General features: G+C 32.6%; 3 protein-coding genes across 15 annotated transcripts in view; 2 read left to right on the forward strand and 1 right to left on the reverse strand.

Annotated features, from left to right (window-relative positions):
* Positions 1–20,462, forward strand: part of LOC142352235 (nucleoporin p54-like) — a 608,913-nt gene that overhangs the window by 265,056 nt on the left and 323,395 nt on the right. The window lies entirely within an intron of this gene.
* Positions 1–20,462, reverse strand: part of LOC142352231 (nephrocystin-1-like) — a 181,398-nt gene that overhangs the window by 110,689 nt on the left and 50,247 nt on the right. The gene's annotated exons all lie outside the window — the stretch shown is intronic.
* The window catches only part of LOC142352205 (uncharacterized), a 41,792-nt gene that overhangs the window by 15,041 nt on the left and 6,289 nt on the right, over positions 1–20,462 (forward strand). For 4 of the 9 annotated variants that reach the window (XM_075404637.1, XM_075404634.1, XM_075404636.1 and 1 more), the window contains 2 exons: positions 1,514–1,988; positions 15,521–16,605. The exons of 1 other annotated variant lie outside the window; for it this stretch is intronic. In XM_075404637.1, the coding sequence (XP_075260752.1) occupies positions 16,141–16,605 (465 nt within the window). In that variant the 5' untranslated portion in view covers positions 1,514–1,988; positions 15,521–16,140. Of the gene's footprint in view, positions 1–1,513; positions 1,989–15,377; positions 16,606–20,462 lie in introns of all 9 variants that reach the window. 4 more of the 9 variants (XM_075404640.1, XM_075404639.1, XM_075404633.1 and 1 more) reach the window with 3 other exon arrangements.

Here is a 20,462-nt window from a genome sequence, read left to right on the forward strand (position 1 = left end):
AGTCGGACGAAAAAGTCTGACGAAAAAATGTCAGACAAAAAAATTCAGACGAAAAAAAGTCTGACAAAAAAGTCTGACGAAAATATCAGACGAAAAAAGTCTGACGAAAAAAGTCTGACGAAAAATGTCAGACGAAAAAATTTCAGACGAAAATAGTCTGACGAAAAAAGTCTGACGAAAAAAGTCTGACGAAAAAAATGACAGAGAACCCAACAACTTAGATAGTAGCACTCTGTGTCAGCCAAACAGGCTAAGCCCACACATATATGAGAAACTTTTTCATTAAGAGAATAAAGAAGGATTTCTCTGATCAATTATAAAATAACAAATATGACACAACAAGTATTATCTAAATGATGCATATAATTGAAGAGATAGCATAGAAGAGAGAGTAGGGTCACAAAATTTTCCGTGTTCATATTTTATAAACATAAAAACTTGATATAAGACCGAATGACGGTCAAGTTTTTGAAAAAATGCTTTCCGAAGTAAAAGAAAATTAGAGTTCAAAATGATTCAACTGCCGAGAACAGACCGCATTTTTTGGAGAACAGGCCGCATTTCAGTACAAAAAGATTACGCCATATTAGTCCAAAGAGCAAAAATTTGGAGAGAAAAATTTTTGACTTTACTCTCTATTTGTGACTTTCGGAAAGCCGGCAGTTTCGGAAGGATGAATCTTTGTGAATTCTAATTTTCTTATACTTCGGAAAATGATTTTTCAAAAACTTGACCGTTATTCGGTCTTAAATCAAGTTTTTATATTTATTAAATACTAACAGAAAAATTTTAATAATTGAAATACTTTAAATTGCGTTGAGCTTTCCAATTTAAAAGTGTTTTGTTTGTTGAAGGGTAACTAAAAATGTGTCCCCAAATTTTTTCAGTATGTTTCAACTGATTGGAAAATTTCATGATTTTTACTTTGCTCAAAAAATCAATCTTAGATTGTGTATCAATTGGGACTTGTGTATCTTTGTCAGCATAAAAGTTTAAGCACTGTGATGCATGTTTCAGATTTTTTAAGAAAATTAATTTCTGACAAACTAGGAAACACGCATATAGCTCAACAGAATCTTTTTAAATTTAAATCTTTATTTTAATTTGAATTTTTACAGTTGTGGTCTCTGAAATTAATGCAACCGTTTGGTTCGAAATCATTACGTCTGAGCTAAATTTTTGACGGTGGAATAACAAGCGCACATAATCAGTTGTTCTATTAAAAAAAAAACAAAGTTAAAGAGTGCGGCGGAAACTTTAAATAGCAAAGTACAAATTTTCATACTTGAGCCTATAATCTATAAGATTTTTTTTGAAGTATGTAATTAACTCCCATCCAACTTCTGCTATTTTTACCTGATTGTAATTATGAAATGAGATATATTGCGCCCAATTTGTTCACGCGCTGTCATTATTCATTCTCTCACCCCCCCCCCCCCCCCAACTTGCTTCCCCTTTTTGATGTGGATAGAAATCCCTCCCTCCAATTAACCTATGCCCAATTTCACATCAGAAGCAGCCATGACGACGTGAACACATTATAGCGCCCATCCGACCAAACTACAAACACGGACCCAATATAGCCATAATCCCCACTGTACCCTTTCGCTTCATTTATTTCACAATAATTACGTGATTGCATCATCATTATTATCCTTTCCTCCTTTTTTGGAGAGCAGACCGCATTTCAGTACAAAGGGATTACGCCATATTAGTCCCAAAGAGCAAAAATTGGGAGAGAAAATTTGAAAGACAGAAAAAAGTAAGAATTGCAATTACAGTAAAAATTCCGTGATGAAAAACATTATCAAAAGAGGCAATTTATTTTATATACAAAGACCTCCCCTCAATTGTTGATAGATATCTTCATTATTCACTCTCTTTATCAATCACGAACAAAACCTACACATTTAATTGCCAATATTTGGTTTTTAAAAAGGAGTCAATAAATTGGGTTATGAAACTACGTCATTCATTCATCTTTTTTGGTAAGTTCCAATCTTTAAATACCCGAGCAAGTTAGCAGTCTATAAAGTCAGAAAATTTCATCACTTCAAATCTGATTTTCTTAGTTGTAAGAGTACTATTTAAGGTTGAAAAAATAGAACTCAATTGTGAATAATTTGAGCTCCAAGTTGCGATATCGTCAACAAAATTTTGTTTATCTTTTCATAGGTTACTCCATAGTCAGACTTCAAAAAACTTTTGTTTAATCCTCTAAACTTATTTGCGTGTTATTTAGGTGTTCATTTTACCACAGTTTTACTTACGTCAAAAATTTGGCCCTCGATAACTTTTGCCGAAAGATACGCTAGTAGAATCTTTTCAAATTTCTTGAAATACCGAAAAAAACCTTGGAACAATTTTATCAAATTTTTCAATATTCGAAGATCAATTAAATTGAAAATTTCGAAAAATTTCATGTTAACCCTTTTTACGCTTTGACAACGCCTAGCAGCTCATATCATGGTATATATTATAAAACAAATTCACAAAAGTACCAAAACCTCCCTAAAATAATAGGAGGTTTGTTCTTACTTCAACAGCAAGCAATGCTAAAATTTTAACAAAATCATCTCAAAAAAATGCAAATAAATTAAATAATTTTGTACAATTTATAGTTCAAAATTCAAATTCATCTCTTAAGGTGCTATGTTCTACTGAAAATATTAATATACATAGAAATTGGAGTCTTTCGATTCAACAGTCTAGTTCAGATTGCATGATTTAGTAGTAGGTACACTTTGAATTATTTATTTTCTTGTAGATTAAATGAGGTTTAAGTTTGTTTTCTTGTAGATTAAATGAGGCTTAAGTTTTTCAAAAACAATTCTTACTATGTTTGTTTCACGCTACATATACTTTTGCTGTAGGTACATACAAAATGCACATATGCACATAATTCATACACTTGAAATATAACTCAGGATTTTTCTTAACATTTTTGGGGCAAATCTGTTAAAATTTGGAATTATTAACTATTCCTAAATTGTCAGGAGAAACTGTAGCAAAATTTAAAAGTTTTTTTTTTGTTGAAGGCCAGTAAATCTTTGAAGCGCTGCCACATGTCCCAAAACGACATCTCTAATGCTGCAATTGATTCCGGAAGTGATCCTCAGTATGCAATAAAATTATATATTTTTTTAAAAAAGCTTGGTTTCCTTTATTTTATGGCACAGTTTTTGCTAATATTTGATCACTTTTGATTGCATTTTTGTATGTAATTACGGTTGGAAAGAATGGTCAGTTTTTAGTCACACACTGAAATTGATAATTTTTGCTAGAACAGTTTCCAATTTGATTTTTCCTTGCTCTCTAATTAGTCCTTCTGCTTAATCTGATTTGAATTTTGTTTTCTTCGGGCAGATTGCTCCATGGTTGTTTTTGCAATCTTAATGATCTTCTCCTAAAAGATGATGTCGATTTTATTAAAATTCCAAATTCTTGAAAAACCACCGACAAAAATCCTTGGAACAACTGTCTCAAATTTACTTTTTTCTGAGATCAAACGCATCGAAAATTTCAAAAAAATTTTCATGTTTGTTACCTTTTCATGAATTGACTTGGCCTAGCTGCTCACAGTAAGCTATATGTTACAAAACAATATCACAAAGGTACAAAAAAGGTACCAAAAATGACACGAGGTTTGTTCTCATTTCAACGGCAAGCCTTGCTAAAATTTTCTCTATCAATGGAAAATTGTCTCAAAGAAATTGAAATGCACAAAAGCACATAGTTCGTACACTGGAAATAAAACTCCGGCAAAGGATTTTAAATAAAAATTTGCAGGCAAATCTGTCAAATTTTAGAATTGGTAATTATACCCACAATGACAGGAGACATAGTAACACTAATTAACATTTTTTTCTTATTTTGAAAGCCATTAAATCTTTGAACCCCTGCCATATGTCCCAAAAATGCACCTCTAACTGTACAATTGATTCCGGTAGTGATCCTCAGTATCCATTCAAACTATATTAAAAAATTAAGTTTTTTTTCCATCTCATTTTTGCGCTGTTTTCGCTTAAATTTGAATAATTTTGATTGAGTTGTTGTATGTAGTTTAGATTGGAAAGAATAGTCAGTTTTAAGTTACACACATTGAAAGTGTAAAAATTATTAAAGCGATAGAAGTCGATCGAATACATTCCCATTTGATCTTTTTCTCGCTGTAAATCTGCGCTCTAATAAGCCTTTCTGCTTAATCTACTTTGATTTTTTGGACAGTTTGTTCCTTGGTTTTGGAGCAATCTATGTTCCGACTCCACTTGTGGGGGAGGAACTATAAACTCGATTTTTTTTGTTCAGTCAATTTTGTCCGATCGATATATTAATCGTAGATAATGTGAGTGGTATCATTAAAAAGTCCGACAAGCGTATAATTCAAAACTAAAACGATTTTTTTATTTTCGTTTTTTGTTCGAGGAGTTACCGAAGTTTAATGTTTTGTGTTGACACGGGATATTTGGCATGATTTTGTTCACTTTTAGCGTAATTTTTGTTCAAATTAACATTGTTTATATAAAAAACATTAATTCAAAATCAAAATTCACGCTAAGAATATCAATCAATTTGGTGTTCCTAAAAGAAAAAGGTTGAATTGAAAAGCTAGTTTGGTCTCATAGAGAAGTTTATATCAAAAAAAATTTGATTTCTATTTGAGAGCTGTTTAGACTCTTCAAATTTTTTTTGCTTTTTAAGTCGTATAGACACTTTTCACCTTTGACACCATCGAGGTTCCATTAACTGCAAACTTCATTTACAACCAATTTATGCCAAATGAACAAATAATTAGTTTTCAAGGAATCTTTTTTTCAAGGAATTTTCAAGGAATTTTTTTTCACTTCGACTCTGGGTTTTCGTAATTTTTAATAGAAATTTTATTTTTTTGAGATTTTAATAAAGTTTTCTAGTCCTGTGGCATAAACTTGTTAATTAAAAGTGCAATAGGCTTCCTAATGATCGTTAAGTGAATATATCGAGTGTTTTTGAGTGGAGAGCTAATGGTTGCTAAGGCTTAAAAAAATTTCTTCAATTTAAAATTTATTGAATGTCAACCAATCTTAAACTTTTTTTGGAAACTGTAAGTCAGTTGCAACAATGCAACAAAACACCCTTCTTTTCTACTGAAACCAGTATTAATCCGGTCAGTGGTTTCATCTTTTAATATTTTGTTTTATGACTTCGATGCCACGATCTTTCAATATTTTTTGAAAAATTTTTGAGCGTTTTTTCATAATTTTGGTTTCTTTTGAAGTATTATCACATTGTTCTCAAATTGACTCATATTGACTTGTTCCTGTTAACTTTGACAAGACCTTAAATGGATCATTAAAATATTTTTCCCCGAACAGATATGGTTTGAATGGCGTGGACACTTCTTCTCGCACTTTTCTAATGAACTTTTGGTTTTTGCCTGTATTTGTTAATGTTTTAATAGACATAAGACTTATTGTGATTTCATTTTGCTGACTTATGAACAACAAACATCCTTGTTTTTTCCATTGAAGCAAAACTTAGCGTACTTTTTGACTTTCGTTGAAAACTGTTGAATTTAATGGCGTTGGTTCGGGTTTTCTCAAAAATTTCGTGGGTTTTAAAGAATTTGTTCAAATTTTTTGATTTTTTGAAGCCTTATTGTTGAAAATGAAGAATCTCATTGCTGTTAAAAAACTAATTGAAAATAGAGTAATTTTAATTGAAAGATTTTTTTAAATGGCTTCGACACACTTCTCTCAATTTTTTTTTTGAAATCGCAATTTTTGCCTCATTTATTCTTTATGTAGTCTTAAAATGCTGAGAGGTCTTATAAGCTTCTAATTGAGGAATATCTAAATGATTGTACTCAATACAGTCACCTTTCAGCGAAAAGTCTTAAAGTTCATTATTTTGTTCTTTTTCAAAAAAAAATTTAATTTTTTCAGTTTTTTTTTCAGTCAACTTTTAACTTTTTCTCATCATTGAGAGGTAACATTCATCTCCTCGTAACTCAGAAAATAAATTGCTTATTGATATTATATGGTAATTGATGTTTTGTTTGTGGGACAATATGCGTTTTCTTAAATGATTTGTGAGTGATCAATTTTTGTGTTTCTTTTTCTTTTCTTTTAGCACATTCGCGTAATAACAGATCCCACCTATTTTCAATTGACAGTGAAATGGAATAATTTTCGAGTTTTTCTGCATCTTTAGTCCGTCTAGATGGCTTAGTCTAACCAAAGACAGGTCCTATCAGTTTAGTAAGGAACTTTTTAGTAAAATCTGGTACATTCTTGTTGAAAGCTTAAGATTTTTAAGGCCTTTGAAATTATTTGGTTCAAAAATTATTTCTTCTTTTGTTGACTTGTTACCTAGTCTCATTAAAGAAAAATTCCATCTGCTGAATAGTTCAAAAAAATGAAATTGGTGTAGTTAAATTTAGTGTAGTGTGCTTTTATATTTTGACATTGAGGTTTTGCCGTTAAATTTTTTTTTTGCGTATTGTGTTGTTTGTTTTTTTTCTCGTAGTCTTTTTAATGGCAGGTCTTGTGAGCACTGTAACGAGGCATGACTTTTTGTAATTCAATTAGTAAATTGAATGTGTAGCGATTTGTTAAATGTAAACATCTATTTTGATTATGTCTCCATTTGATTGACAATTAAGTCAAAAATGAAGATGAGCTTGGGTCGGATTAACGAGCCTCCTTGTAATGATCTCCTCTTAAAATTTGATTTAAGTTTTATCATATTTCTAACTTTTTTGTCTTGAGTCTAAAGTGGCAAACATTTTGGTAATCTATACCCAGCCTATACATGGGAAATAATTACATTTCCACGGCAAAATGTGTTGAGAAAGGTTGTCAATAGTCCTGCTTGATGATGGAAGGATAACATTGAGATAAAAGTTGATTGCAAAAGAAAAGTAATATACATTTCAAAACTCTGTTTCTATATAAAAACAATGCTGCGTTAATCCGGCTCCTTAAAATCAACTTTCAAAATCCAGGTTCTGTTCATGAAAAACCTCACTTACAGTCAAATGATGACCAATGAAAAAAAATATCGTTTTTAACTCTCATTTTTTATGGCTCCAACCTTGTGTTTTCTTGATTTTTTTGAAATTTTGATCTTCTTCTGAAATTTTAATAATATTTTGCAGTCCTACGACAAAAAGTCATTAACTGAAGTTGCAGTAGGCTTCATATAGAGCAGTAAGCAAACCTTTGTAGTAATTTGAATGGACAGCTAATGGCTGTTAAGAATTTTAAAAAAAGATCCGAAAAAAATTTCTCTTTTTTGTAAATTAAAAGATCTTAACTGAACTGTAAGTTGATTTCACTATTGACAGGAACCACCTTATTTCTACTGAAACCAAAATTTTTATGGTTAGCGGTTTTATCTTCTAATTATTGTCTTTATGACTTGAACGCCGCAACTTTTCATAATTTTTTTTAAAAATTTTTGATTATTTTTCATAAATTTGGATCCTCTTGAAATCCTATTCCATTATTCCATTATTGCAGCTTACATTGGCATAAAGAAAACCTTCGATAGATCATAGGTAAATTTTGCACAGAAAAACGTATGGTTTTAATGGCTTCAACACTGTCTTCTCAAACTTTCCTACTGATTTTTTGGTTTTTGCCTGTATTTGTTGTCGTTTTCATCGTCATACGACTCATTAATTATTTAAAATTACTTTGTGATGACTTAATGGTGATCTAAAAATGACTTAAATTATCGCTGTCTTGTCCAGGAATAGCTTAATATAACTTTTTTTGTTGGTTTCCGCTGAAAACTATTGAACTTTTTGGCTTTGATACTACGGTTTCCTCAAAAATTTCGATGTTTTAATATATTTGTTCCTCTTTGTTGGTTTTTTGAAAGCATATTGTTACAAAAAAGGATTCCATTGTTGTTAGAAAAAGTTTTTTTAAATGTAAAATTTCTATTGAACAGTTCATTTTTTAATGGCTTCGACACTTTTCTCTCTAATTTTTTTTTCAATTTGCTGTTTTTGCCTGATCTTTTTATTTATGTAGACGTAAATAGTCAAGAGGTTTTTTTAGCTTGTAGTTGAGTGTTGAACGAATGAAATTAATCAATAGAGTAGTCTTATAGCAACTAGCCTTAAAGTTTACCATATTTTTTGTTTTAAAACGTTTTTTAAAATTTTATTTTTTTGAAGGTATATTTGTGAATTTGTATCTAATTCTGATCATTGCAAAGCCCATCCATTTCCCTGTATTTCAAATAGTAAAACAGATTTTCATATTACGTCGTGACTGATGTTTGTTTTGTTGTAAAATATGCATTTCCATAAAAGTTTTTTTAGTGGTCAATATTAATGTTCATTTTTCTGTTTTTTAAGCACATTCGCGTAATAACAGATCCCAATGATTTTCAATTGAAGCGCAAAAAACATACTAATTGTTCAGTACAGTTTCAAGAGAAATGGAATAATTAACTTTTGAAATAAAAAACATAATAATCAGATAACTGCGAAAAATTTAAATGGTCTCAAAAATTTGTGTTTTCTCAAATTGCTTGTAATTTTATAAATTTTTCTTCATCTGTAGTCCGTTTCTGAGGCTTAGTCTAGCCAAAAACAGATTCTATTGGTTTTGTAATGACCTTTAGGTAAGTTCATCAAGAGTTTTTTCGTTAAAGTAATGGTTTTTAAGACGTTTGTAAATATTTGGTTCAAAAAGTATTGGTTGAAATTTGAATTTCGCCTTATTATTGCTTTTTTTGTCAATTTATTACGTAGTCTCATTAATATAAAGTCTCCATCTGCTTTGTGGTAACGAAATTATAAAATTGGGTAAATAAGGTTTCTTCTGATTGCATTTTGACGTTGTTACTAGGTGCTTTTGAATTTAGGTGCTAAATATTTGCCGTAAAAAATGTTTTCTTGTTTATTTTGTTGTTTATTTTTTTCCTCACGTAGTCTTTTTAGTGATTTGAGCGCTGTAATGAGGCATGGCATCATGTAAATCATTTAGTAGTTTGTGTAACCATTTTTTTAAAACTCCAAGATCTATTTTTGATTATCTCTTCATTTGTTTTACCGTTATGTTAAAAATGTAGATGAGATCGGGTCGGAACATCATGTGCAAACGCACATAACGAGCCTTCTTGTTTTGTCTATCAGCTTGGTACTGCGACCAGTGCCTACAATGCAGTAGGACTGCACACTTTCTTTGTTAAAGTTTAGTTCATATTTGTTCATTCTCGGCTGAACAGATGTTTAGAGAATCAAATCTTCCAACCAAATTGTCTAAGTTAATAATACAATCTATTAGAAGAAATGACATATCTTTGAGGACCATTAGTGATATTAGAAAATTTTGTCAAAAGAATGCTATTGTTTTTCCTAAAAAAGAAAAGGATTTTTTCCGTTAGTGTCCCCTTAGCTTAGTGGGTGCATATCATTTGCACACCCCAGACGCATTTGGCAGTTTTACATATAAGTTCACTTTGTATTGGAAAGTGTTCTATAACTGAGGGAGCGAGCATAACGTACTGGGAGCACAAACGGAAAAGATCCAAAGAAAAAAGGATCTTTTCCGTTTGTGCCCCCCAGTTCGTTATGCGTCCCCCAGTTACAGAACAGGTGCCATTACATAGTAAATCGTTTTGTTAAAATACGGCACGTGTTACGGGGTGTGTAAATAATATGCACCCACTAAGCTGGAGAGGCAACGATCTGAAAAAAGATATAATGATCGAACGTTTTTATAATCGTTTTGAAACAAAAAATTCGTTAAGATCGAACGTCGAGGCGGATTATCGAGCGTCCGTCTACTTCAAACGTATTTTTCAAGAATTCAAAAACTATTTGTAATTTCAAAATTCCCAAATACGAGCAGTCTATTCTTTTTTGGGGGAAAATTTTATTTAAGAAAACAACCTATAAAACATTGAAGATTTTTTAATAGATAGCATGGCTAGTTTTGTTGTTCTCATCGTAGGTTTTCATAATTAAAGGAACTAAAGAATTAAAGATTGTTTTGTGGCGCTGTCTTTTCTTTACATTTTTTTTCAATTACAGTCAAACAATTTTTCCGACCAAACTATTCTTAATGACGGATTTTATTTACGTTCAGACGTGGCCAACTGGACATAAATTAAATTTTCAGAGAAAAGCTCATGGTATTGGCTTCGACACTTGGGTTTTTACATTTTTGTTTATATTGAACTCTAGAGTTTTGCTTGAAGTTGTTGTTCTATCTGCAGACTTGTAGCCTAAAATCGTTCATTGACTGTGCAATAGGTGGCCTAGAGAAAAAACGAATCTGGAGCTCTCGATAGATACCTAACGGCCCGTGATTTTGAACATAGTTGTTCTAAAAATCATGTTTTTAATTCTGAATGTTCCAAAACTTTTGTTCTGCATTGTTTCTTCGAATCTCATTATTGGCGGGGACGACTTTTTATCAAGAAAACCGAAAATCAATTAGTTAAAGGTATTTATGTTACTTAAATGTTTTGTGACTTTAAAACAACAAGTTTCTGAAAAATTGTGTAATTTTTGAAAAAATTTCACATATTTTTGCTCTTTTCCATGCCTTGTCACAATATGAAATTGAGAATAAAACAAGTGCCACTGAGAATAAAACAATGCCCAATTGAAAACATAGAATATCTTCATTGAAGAAATTATTGTCCTAATGCCTTCGAAATTTTATCGCAAAAATTTTCAAAATTTTGGTTTTTGCCTGTAATTTCTATTCTTTTTGTAGCTGTTAAGTTATTCCAAGTGATAACAAGTTTCATTGACCTTCTATAAATTCGTAAGGGAACCTGTGTAATCTTTAATGAATTGGGTAAAATGTTATTTTGTAAATTGTTTGTGAATTTTTGGGTTTTGCTTGTAGTTTTTGCAATGTTGTAGTCTTGTTACTAAGATTCAGTGATGACAGGTCTCGTTGGTTTCTTAAGGAGGTTTCTCATATAATTTTAATTAGTACTTTGTAGTTGAAAACACTTGGTTGTTTTGACTTTTGAACTTGATTTGGCTTCAAAAAGCTTCAATGGATTCTTGAACGTCGCCACTTTTTGTTCTTCATTTCATCGATTTGCTACCTTGTGGCATTAAATAGACATGCCCCATCTGCTTTCTAGTGACGTAAATTTTGTTTTGGTGTTTGTTGATGCCATCTAGACTTTGTTACTAATTATTTTAAATAAATTAGATATTAAGTTTTGGCTATAATTATTGTTTCTGACCGTTGTTGTATTTTGTTATTTGTCCTGTTTCGTAGTCTCATGATTTTAAGGTCGCATTGGCCATCTAATAAGGCATTTAATTTTGTTCGTTTAGTAGTTTGAATTCAATCTTTTTAATGTGAATTCATGAGTTTTGCTTGAAGTTGTTTTTTGTTTATAGTCTGTAGGCTTGCAACTTGATATTTGTAGCGACTTTAGTTTACTCGTAGGTCATTCATTTCAAACAGTATGTGAACTTTTTGTTAGATTCCCGGCTCGTAACTTTTGTAAGACTCTTTTGGCAGATATTTAAGTCAAAATTGTGAATGAACTGGCTCCGAACATTTTATGCAAACGCAGATTACCCAGCCTCGAAGTTCTTAGATGAATTTTTGTAAGAAATGCGGTGAAGGCGGTAAATTTTTGCAAGTAAGGCGGTGATTGTAGCGAAAAAAAATAAATTTCACCGCATTTTACTGCATTTCTGACAAAAGTTTACCGCGAAGTTCACCGCATTTCCTACAAAAATTCATTGCATCGACTTTTGTGGGGAATTAATGTAAGAAATGCGGTGAAAGCAGTGAATGCGGTGAAAATATAGTTCGACGCATTTCACCGCTTTTCTTACAAAAATTCACTGCGAAATTTACATTTCTGAAAAAAAATTACCGCATTTGCTTTCCAACGTTTACTGAATCTGATTTAAGCTCTGAAGAAATATCACAGCAGTAGGTGACAGTTGGAGAAGTTGAAGGCATGCAGGAGGTAAGAAATTTGAACCCAGTTAAGGAAGCTTCTTTTTGTAAGGATACTGAGGACGCGCTGAAAATAAAGGATTCACCGCAATTCCCCACATTCGCCGCAAAAAGATGTAAGAAATACGCGGTGAAAATTATCTTTTTTCACCGCATTCCTTACAAAATTTCACCGCCAAACCTCAACCCAGGCAGCTGACGCACAATCTGACTGGATTATCCGATACATATTCAGCTTTATATGAATTTTTTTTTGCAAATGAATGAATTTTGTCATATCCTTCTTTAAACTGGAGTTAAATCAGTTTTACGGAAGCACTGTTAACTTCTCAGTTCTTGTGTAATTTTTTTTGGAATTCAAGCTATTGAATTAACTTCATCTCATTTTCCAACCGTATATAGTTGAAGTAAATCTACTTAAATGCATCCTTATTTATGTTTTCTTTTTCAATCAGTTCTATTAATTACAGTTCAACATGAAGCTAGGATAACTTTTCAGTTCTTCTTTGCTCTTTTTAAAAGTCAATTCAGTATTCTAAATTGTAATCAGCAGTGTGATATCGAATTCATCAGTAATACAGTCCTCGTAATTAAAAACAACCAGCTGATGCATATTTTTGTCAATGGAGTCTTCTTTTGTTCGAAAAAAGATAATTTGCTGAGACGCGAATCGCATATGTTAAGTGAATATTAGAGTTTAAAATATTGAAAACAGTTACCTGCGTGATTCAAATTTTATTCAAAAATGGGAATGGATGTTTTACCGTTTAAAGACGAGTTATATCATAATTTGCAACAAGGCAGATTCGTAATGTGCATTTGCACATAAACTTCCGGCGCATTTGATGTTATATCTTATTTTAAAAAACCGTTAATAAAATAAATTTAAAACATGACACAGAGCCAATTAGATCCATATTTTTATTATTCATTAACAATTAACTCATTTACACTGCAGTTTAACTTTAAAAAGATTAATGATGTTAGCGAGAAATGAACTAAATGTAATTAAAATAGTGATAATTTTCGAACACCATTTGATTAAAAAAAATCAGTGAAAAGCTATTGGTTCCATCAATTTGACATTATAATGGCTATTGAGCATAAAAAGAGTTGTAGATTCACCACAGATTGGTCGATAAAAAAAATAACATACTTGAAAAAAATAAATCTGTTTTTTTTTAAAAAAAAACCTCACTTTTGAAAATATACGTGTAACAATATCTGAAAATAATTATTCTCTAAACCACTAACTTAGAACGTTGATTATGGTCGTCAGAATTTTAGACGTCAAGACTGAGATAATAAGTTTTCGGGTAACAAATCAGTTTGCTAGTGTTTTTAAGAAAAGTTCAAAATATAAATTTCTGGACGTAATTTCCCTGAAACATCGTTTTTAAATTTCTTTTACCTGATTCCAATTTCTTATTACATTAATAAATACTACATTTGCAAACAGATTTAGATGCTCACTGTCGTCCTAAGGTGAATTTAAGATTTTAAAAAGCTCCAGAGTAGAATATACAATATTTCCAATGAAACTCTAACAGCTTTGCTTAATTTCTAAAACTTCAGTTTTAGTTTTAAAATAAATCCTTTCCTCTTAACAAACTAATTTCAGCATATCTTAAGAACACTGCATGTTTCTCGGTAGTAACTGAGGCCACCAAATTTTTGGAAGAAATGAGGGGTAGGGAGATTTCAATACAACAAAATTTTGAAAATTACATACAAACTGAGAAATTGTTTCTTCTTTAACAGTCAGATTTTTAAAACATTGCTGGGTCTAAATGGTACTGCTATGTAGTTTGCTTGCACTTGTTTCAGCCAGCCTCAAATATTATTTAGTTCCTTTATTGAAACTTAGAACGTATCGTATCAGACATTCAACCAATTTTTTCTGGATTTTAAATTCCGGAAATAGGTTTCTTTAGATTTCCTGTTCTCAAATTTTATCAGAAAAACTTTGCGAAGGCATTAGTAAACTAATTAAATTGGTTGTTTTAAAGCTGCCGAAAAAATTATTGAGGAAATTTTCCTACGTTTTGATCAAGTTCGCATAAGGATCTGGAACTCTAGGACCAAAAACAAACAATCAAGAAGTTTTGCAAGCTCATTCTTCAGAAAATAATGCTTTCATTGTTTCAAAACAATAAATTGTCTCGATTGAATTTTCGTCTACTTTGTTTACAAACCCAATAAAAAATCCAAACAAAGCTGTCTAGAAAAATACAAAAAGAAGTTCGGGTTAAATTGTAAATTGTTCAAAAGTTAAGGTCACACATTGCGGATGAACTGGTGTGTATCAAAAAGATCACATGACAACACTTGTTTGAGAATAATTGACGAACTGAAAGTTTTTCCTCCGTTAAAAACGCATGTGAAAGTAAAGGCAAAGTTTTCAAAATCTGATTTTTTAGATTATAATAAAAAATTTTCGAATCTGCAGACTGAATAATTCAAAATTTGAACAATTTCAAGTGATCTGATGGCGTGAATAGGCAAGAAAAGTGACAACTTGGAAACTTTTGAGGTCGAAAAAACAATATTTTGAAATAATTTCTTGAGGGATTGATTCTCTGTTTTTCGTGAGTTTTCCATTGCACCATTTTAAATATCTCTCAGCAGAAGATATTGATTGGCCAAAATTGACTTGAGAAAAAAAAGCAAAGGGTACCATAATGTTCCTAATCCCAAAATAAATTTGAGGTTTGGAACAATAAATTTCCACGTTTTTGCGGCTTGAGTCCAAGCCGACCGTCTTAATTTGACGGATTAGAACACTATGTAAACACACATTACCCATTTTCCTAGTCATTTTATAGAATAACTTCAGTAGCGCAGTAACATCATCTAGTTGCATCATCAATAAATATCGTTAATGCATTCGTACTTTTCTATATACTTGAAAAATTCACCTTTCTTCTGTTTCTGTTTCAGTAACAGCTCATTTCAAAAAAGACTGAGCCACCAAAAAGCAAACTGTATTCAAAGAATTATACCACTTAAATTAAGTAATGAATTGATTTTAGAATCAATTGAATCTGTTTGAATTCACCGCAGAAATGTTGAAATCTGAAATCAGTCAATATTTTCTTAAAAGCAAATTTCTGCACAGTTACTTAGGTGAAAAGTCTTCGAATATAAAGTTTTAAAAAGGCTTTTCTGATAATAAACACTTTTTCAGCTTTTTTTCATTGCTTTATGTCTGCGACAAATTTAAGTTTAAAGAATATTGTTGCAGTTAGACTATTCACAGACATATAGAGTTATCTCTATGAAAAAAGGGAAGAAAGAGAAATTGCTCTTTTCATCAATTCCAGTATTTCAGACTCCCGTACCCACCGCTTTAAAATGAACGGCGCAAATTATGAATTGAGGATAAAATTGGACTATTCTGTAAAGAGCAGAGGGTAAAAATGGAAAAAATAGGAGAGAGTGAATGAATCTATAAAAAGCGTATTAAATCTCATACGGCTATTTATCGTGACTGGATGATTTATTCACGTTGATGTGGGGGGCGTTTCTCTGTCCCTTCAATTATCTCCTTTTCGATTCACTGGGTTTTATTGCAGTTTATACCCCTCGTTGGCTGGCACGGTTATCTTTTTGGCTAGTATTGTTATTATTTATTGTGCAAATTATTCACGATGTCACCCGTACCGAACGCAATTTTATTTTTGATATAGTGGATATACCTCTCGAATCTAAATAATGTTATGGTTTCTAAGACAGTACCAGATACAAAATTCACTGATCATCTCAAAAACTAATTTATTATCAACTTCAAATTTTTCTGGTGTTATGGCCTTTATAGCGAATATCAAACTGAATAATTTTTTTAGTTCGACAAAATTTCAGTTTGACAAAATTTCAGTTCGACAGGGGCGCGAAAAAATTTAGTTTAAATTGATTTTCAATAGTCTTACTTTCTTATAAATAGCGTGAATAGCATTGAAAATTTGAATATATTTCGTTGTTTTTGCCTAGAAGTTGTTCTTTATTTTTTATTGAAACAGGTACAAGCAAAAATTGAATTTATTGTTACCCAAGGGCATGCATACTTATAACACGTATATAAATTTATTAATCAAATATTTTGTCAAATTTAAAACAGCAGCCCACACAGTCTGATAGAACATTATATCTGTGTCTACAACCGAAAAATTATTCAAAAAAATTAAGTTACTCCGACATGCCTCTACTGGTTAACTGTGAAAACTTCTGGCCTCGAAAAAGAGCCCCCTTTCAAACGATTGAGATATGCACTTTACTACTTACCTTAACTAGTAATATCCTAAGCTGCATAACTATAGTTAGCGAACTTCAAAATTACAAACTTGATCTTAGTTCAGACCAAAATGTTATTAAAAACCCAATATCAGTTCATATTGCAAATCGTGTTAAAATTTCCCTAACAGTTATATTAATTGTTTCTGCTTACTTTATTTTGCTCGATTTGTTTGGTCTTATTATTTCTTTTAAGGTTAACAAAAAGTTGAGTTTAATTTTTGTAGGTCTTAACTTGTTTTCGTTATTGATGAGCATTGTTCTTATTGTGATTTATGACAATTACAGTTTACTGGATTTAAGAAAAGTCAACTGGGGAGAGAACTCAACGGAAACTATATCTGAGGAACAACATATACGTCAGTTTCAGGTAAGATCTCATCTACGGCGTAACGTTCTATGAAATTACGAGCAGTGCTATTTTAAGCAATATATGGATCTTTTCGGCTTGCCCACCCAGCCCTAAATAGCCGTTGTTCTTACACACCTACCCCCCCCCCCCCAAATAAAAAAAATCTACGTTTTCGCAAAGTTAGTGGTATTACTTCCTTAACTTTGACAGTATGTTCAAACGTGTATAACTGAGTGTGCATAACAAAGCAGGTATACTAGCAGAACAGATCCCCATATTTTCCTATATGTGATATTTTACGTGTTTTGAAAAAGCAAAGGGGAGAGAAACTTGGAAAAAGTATGAAAATCTAATACCAAAATCTCCACCACAAGCGCAAAAAAATTGATTTTAAAACATTTTGGCCTATTTTTAACTTCGTTTAGTTTAGAACTGTGCCTACCATGTTGTCTTCTGAATTTCTAACTAGGCTAACAATGAGGGGAATCTGTCGCCCAGAAGATCGATCAAACTTAATTATAACCAACACCGAAAGTTTAAAAGAAAATGATGAAGCAAGCGCTACCTCGTCTCTTTTCTGAGTTTTTCCCCTCGTCCACTCTTGCAGGCTGTTAAAACTGCTTTGTCCCAAAAGACGTTAAATTGAATACAGAACACCAGCACAAATATAGAATCCACAGTAAATGAATGCAACTTTCAACTAACAACTTGAGACAAATTCAAATGCAAAAATTTTGGATAAGTTCAAAATGTTATCGTGATTCACTTGCAATATAACTAATCAAGTTGCTCACAGTTTCCAAACTGGTCTTGCAGTTTTACTGACTGTTTTAAATTTAGTCCTACTAAACCAACTGCTCACTAGCTCAGTCTTTTCTCTCTCCCTCTCTTCAACTTATACTCGATAAACTGATTACAACTTTTTCTATTTGGCTAACTTTATCTTATCTTAATTAAATACACTTTAAGCACTTAAGTAAACACCGTGATTCATTTTGACTGGTTGATAGATCCGTAGGAGGCGTTCCCTTCACTAAACAAACAGATTAACGTCAAAGTCCGCGATCCTTATCGCTTTTATTTGCGCACACAAATTTGGCGCCAAGTCAATTTTGTCGCTTTTGTTCTTCAAGGTCTATTGGTTTCCATGTGTGAATATATCGCTAATTCATGCCCACCAAAAATTGGTGCCGAAACCCAAAAAACCCGACAAAAGTCCGACACGTTCGTCAAAATTGACAGGGGTGGTTATTTTTTGTCACTAAGTGTCTCAGGATATCATATTAATACCATTTCAAAGTCATTCGGCCGCTCAAAAAGGCCAATTTCTGGTTTTCGGCAGTCGGGTCATCCGAAGCATCGACTTCCGGTCGGAATTTGGGGTTAAAATATCACCAATCGAAAGCCCTTGAATAGTTATACTAACCCTCCAAAAATCATAGGGTTACTACCAATACTCTACGAGCAATTCAAATTTCACGTTCCGCAGCACGGGCGTGCATTAATTCCGTGCAGAATGGTGTGGTGTCAAATCTGACATCAAAATCAAATTCCTCGTACCCAAGTTAGTCTATCTCCCAATCTTCAGGTCAATCCGACTTCAAATTTTAGAGAAATTACTATTTCTAGTGCTAACTATCTTCCGGTAAAAACAGCCTATATACCGCAGAATACCCAAAAAGTTATCCTGACCCCTTTTCCAATGTTATCTCATACATTACTCTGGACTTAATACTCATTGCAACCCTTAGTTACCCTTATATCATACTCGAACAGTCATATTTTGCTCAAAATATCGAAAACCTTCAAATCACAATACTTCGGATTGGCCCAAAAGGTATACCAGCCTGAGAGGACCATTGGGTGTACCTGACATTAAAATTTGGTAAACGTCCGCTGAATATAACCCTCCATGGGGGGTGCTAAATTGTTCAAATGCTCGTGCGAAGGTATCTGAGATACATCGATCCAATAATCACCTGTCCAGAGACAAATTAAGACCCGTAGTTCGACAAAAAATTATGGTTATGCATCTTCATACATGGTGCGAAACGGTTATTCGTGACTGTTCTACTTGCAATGATAATGTGATCTACCGCCACACTATGGGATCAATGAATTTTATCCTCCCAGAAACCGACTGGTATGTCGCGAGATGGGAATAGAGAAGAAGAGAAGATACTGTTATTAATTGTTTAAAAGGTACGAAAATCCATTTCCGATGAATAACTACATATACTAAAAAGCTCATTTCTTTTTAGCTGCCCTGAATTTGACACATCGCAATACAAGCCTTCTGCATTAGACGTTGCTTATCCTAAATACAATTGTGTTAGTGCTTGTCTGTCGACCATTATTACGGGAAACCGCACGCAGGCGGGTGAAATCAAAAAATTGTCAAACTACGCACTGGGTCCGATAAGCACCTGTACAACAGACCCGGAAAAATAATTTTATTGAGAGGGATCGGGGACGTCAAATTTATCAATACAACAGACCTTAGACTATTTGCTCGACGCTTCCGTATTAATATTTATATATATTATGACTCTGGCTACGATCAACAACCTTACTATCTCAGTCTAACTGAGAATCCCAAAGGATTAATTCGAGGCGGCATAATTCATGAATTCCAGTTAATGGAGGGTAAACCTCATTGCCTAATAATATATTAAACATAATAATTTTAATAACAATAAACGCTGCGACATGAAACAAAGGCATGAAAAGTAAATTAATACTTATATATACATACAACTTGTTTATTTAAGTCCAGTTTTGTTAACTCTCCCTTATCTTTCTCTTCTTATTCAACCACCAAGCGCACCGCAGAGACCATTTCGGGGTCCCTTTCATCCAATTCGGCCAAGTCAATTCCCCCAGTTGCCGCCATTCGCTGATTGACTTTCTTTTTCTTTTATAATTTAGTATCTTTTATTAGTTTCATATCGTTATCTCTTAGCTCCCAACCAGTTGCCGCCTGTACCACAGATGTTCCCGGCTCAAAAAGTGTGAGTGGGGGAGAAGGAGGGGGTGCGGAGTCAGTTTCAGTGGACGTTTGACCCCGATTTCCCCTGTATGGAGAAAGTTTCAGCTCTTTTACGACTTTTTTTGTAATTTTAGTTCTAGCCATTTTAAACTCCCGAACTATGCTATTTTTTTTGTGTATACAACTCAGTTTAATCAGGTCTCCAATTTGTCTCATTAATCTATTCTTACAACCTTTTATTGTTTAAAATCAACCGATAACCATTTGGTTTATCCGGTTTGCAAATATGCTAATAATTGTTTTGATAGGACTTCGTGGGTCCATTCGTTTGATTTCTGCAAAGTGCTAAAAATAGTTCAACCAAGTACGGTATAATTCTCTTAAATAGAATGTGCTAATTACGCGCTTCCTAAAGGGCCTACGTACACGCACTTTCGCCGCTTATAACTATACCCGCTTTAAACTCAATTTCATGTTCGCTACATATAACATCCAGTAAAGCAAAAGCTCAGGGAGCAAAATTTATCATACAAACTGCAAAGTATGTTAACAATCCATTAACAAAGCGAACTCTAACGTCAACTGTTCAATAATAGGCAGTTTTATTGGACAGTTCACGCAATCTTCAATATCACTGAACAGTTTTGTTCATAGGACGCTATTGTTTTGTCTGGGACTGCCTGGTTTTTTGAAAATGGAAATTAGCACGTGCTATTCACGTGAGTTAAAATTAACACGGTGACGTTGTCGTTTCTTCTTCAAATCAAGAATTGAAAATGGTTCCAAATTGGCAGTTGTAATTATATGCATGGCCATTGCCCTTCTGACCTCTATAGAAGCAGCAGGGAAGACAGGTTGTATGACAGATGAAGATTGTAAGACTGGG

The sequence above is a fragment of the Convolutriloba macropyga genome, chromosome 13 (assembly GCF_964194025.1).
Source record: "Convolutriloba macropyga chromosome 13, txConMacr16.3, whole genome shotgun sequence".
NCBI classification, from domain to species: domain Eukaryota; kingdom Metazoa; phylum Xenacoelomorpha; order Acoela; family Convolutidae; genus Convolutriloba; species Convolutriloba macropyga.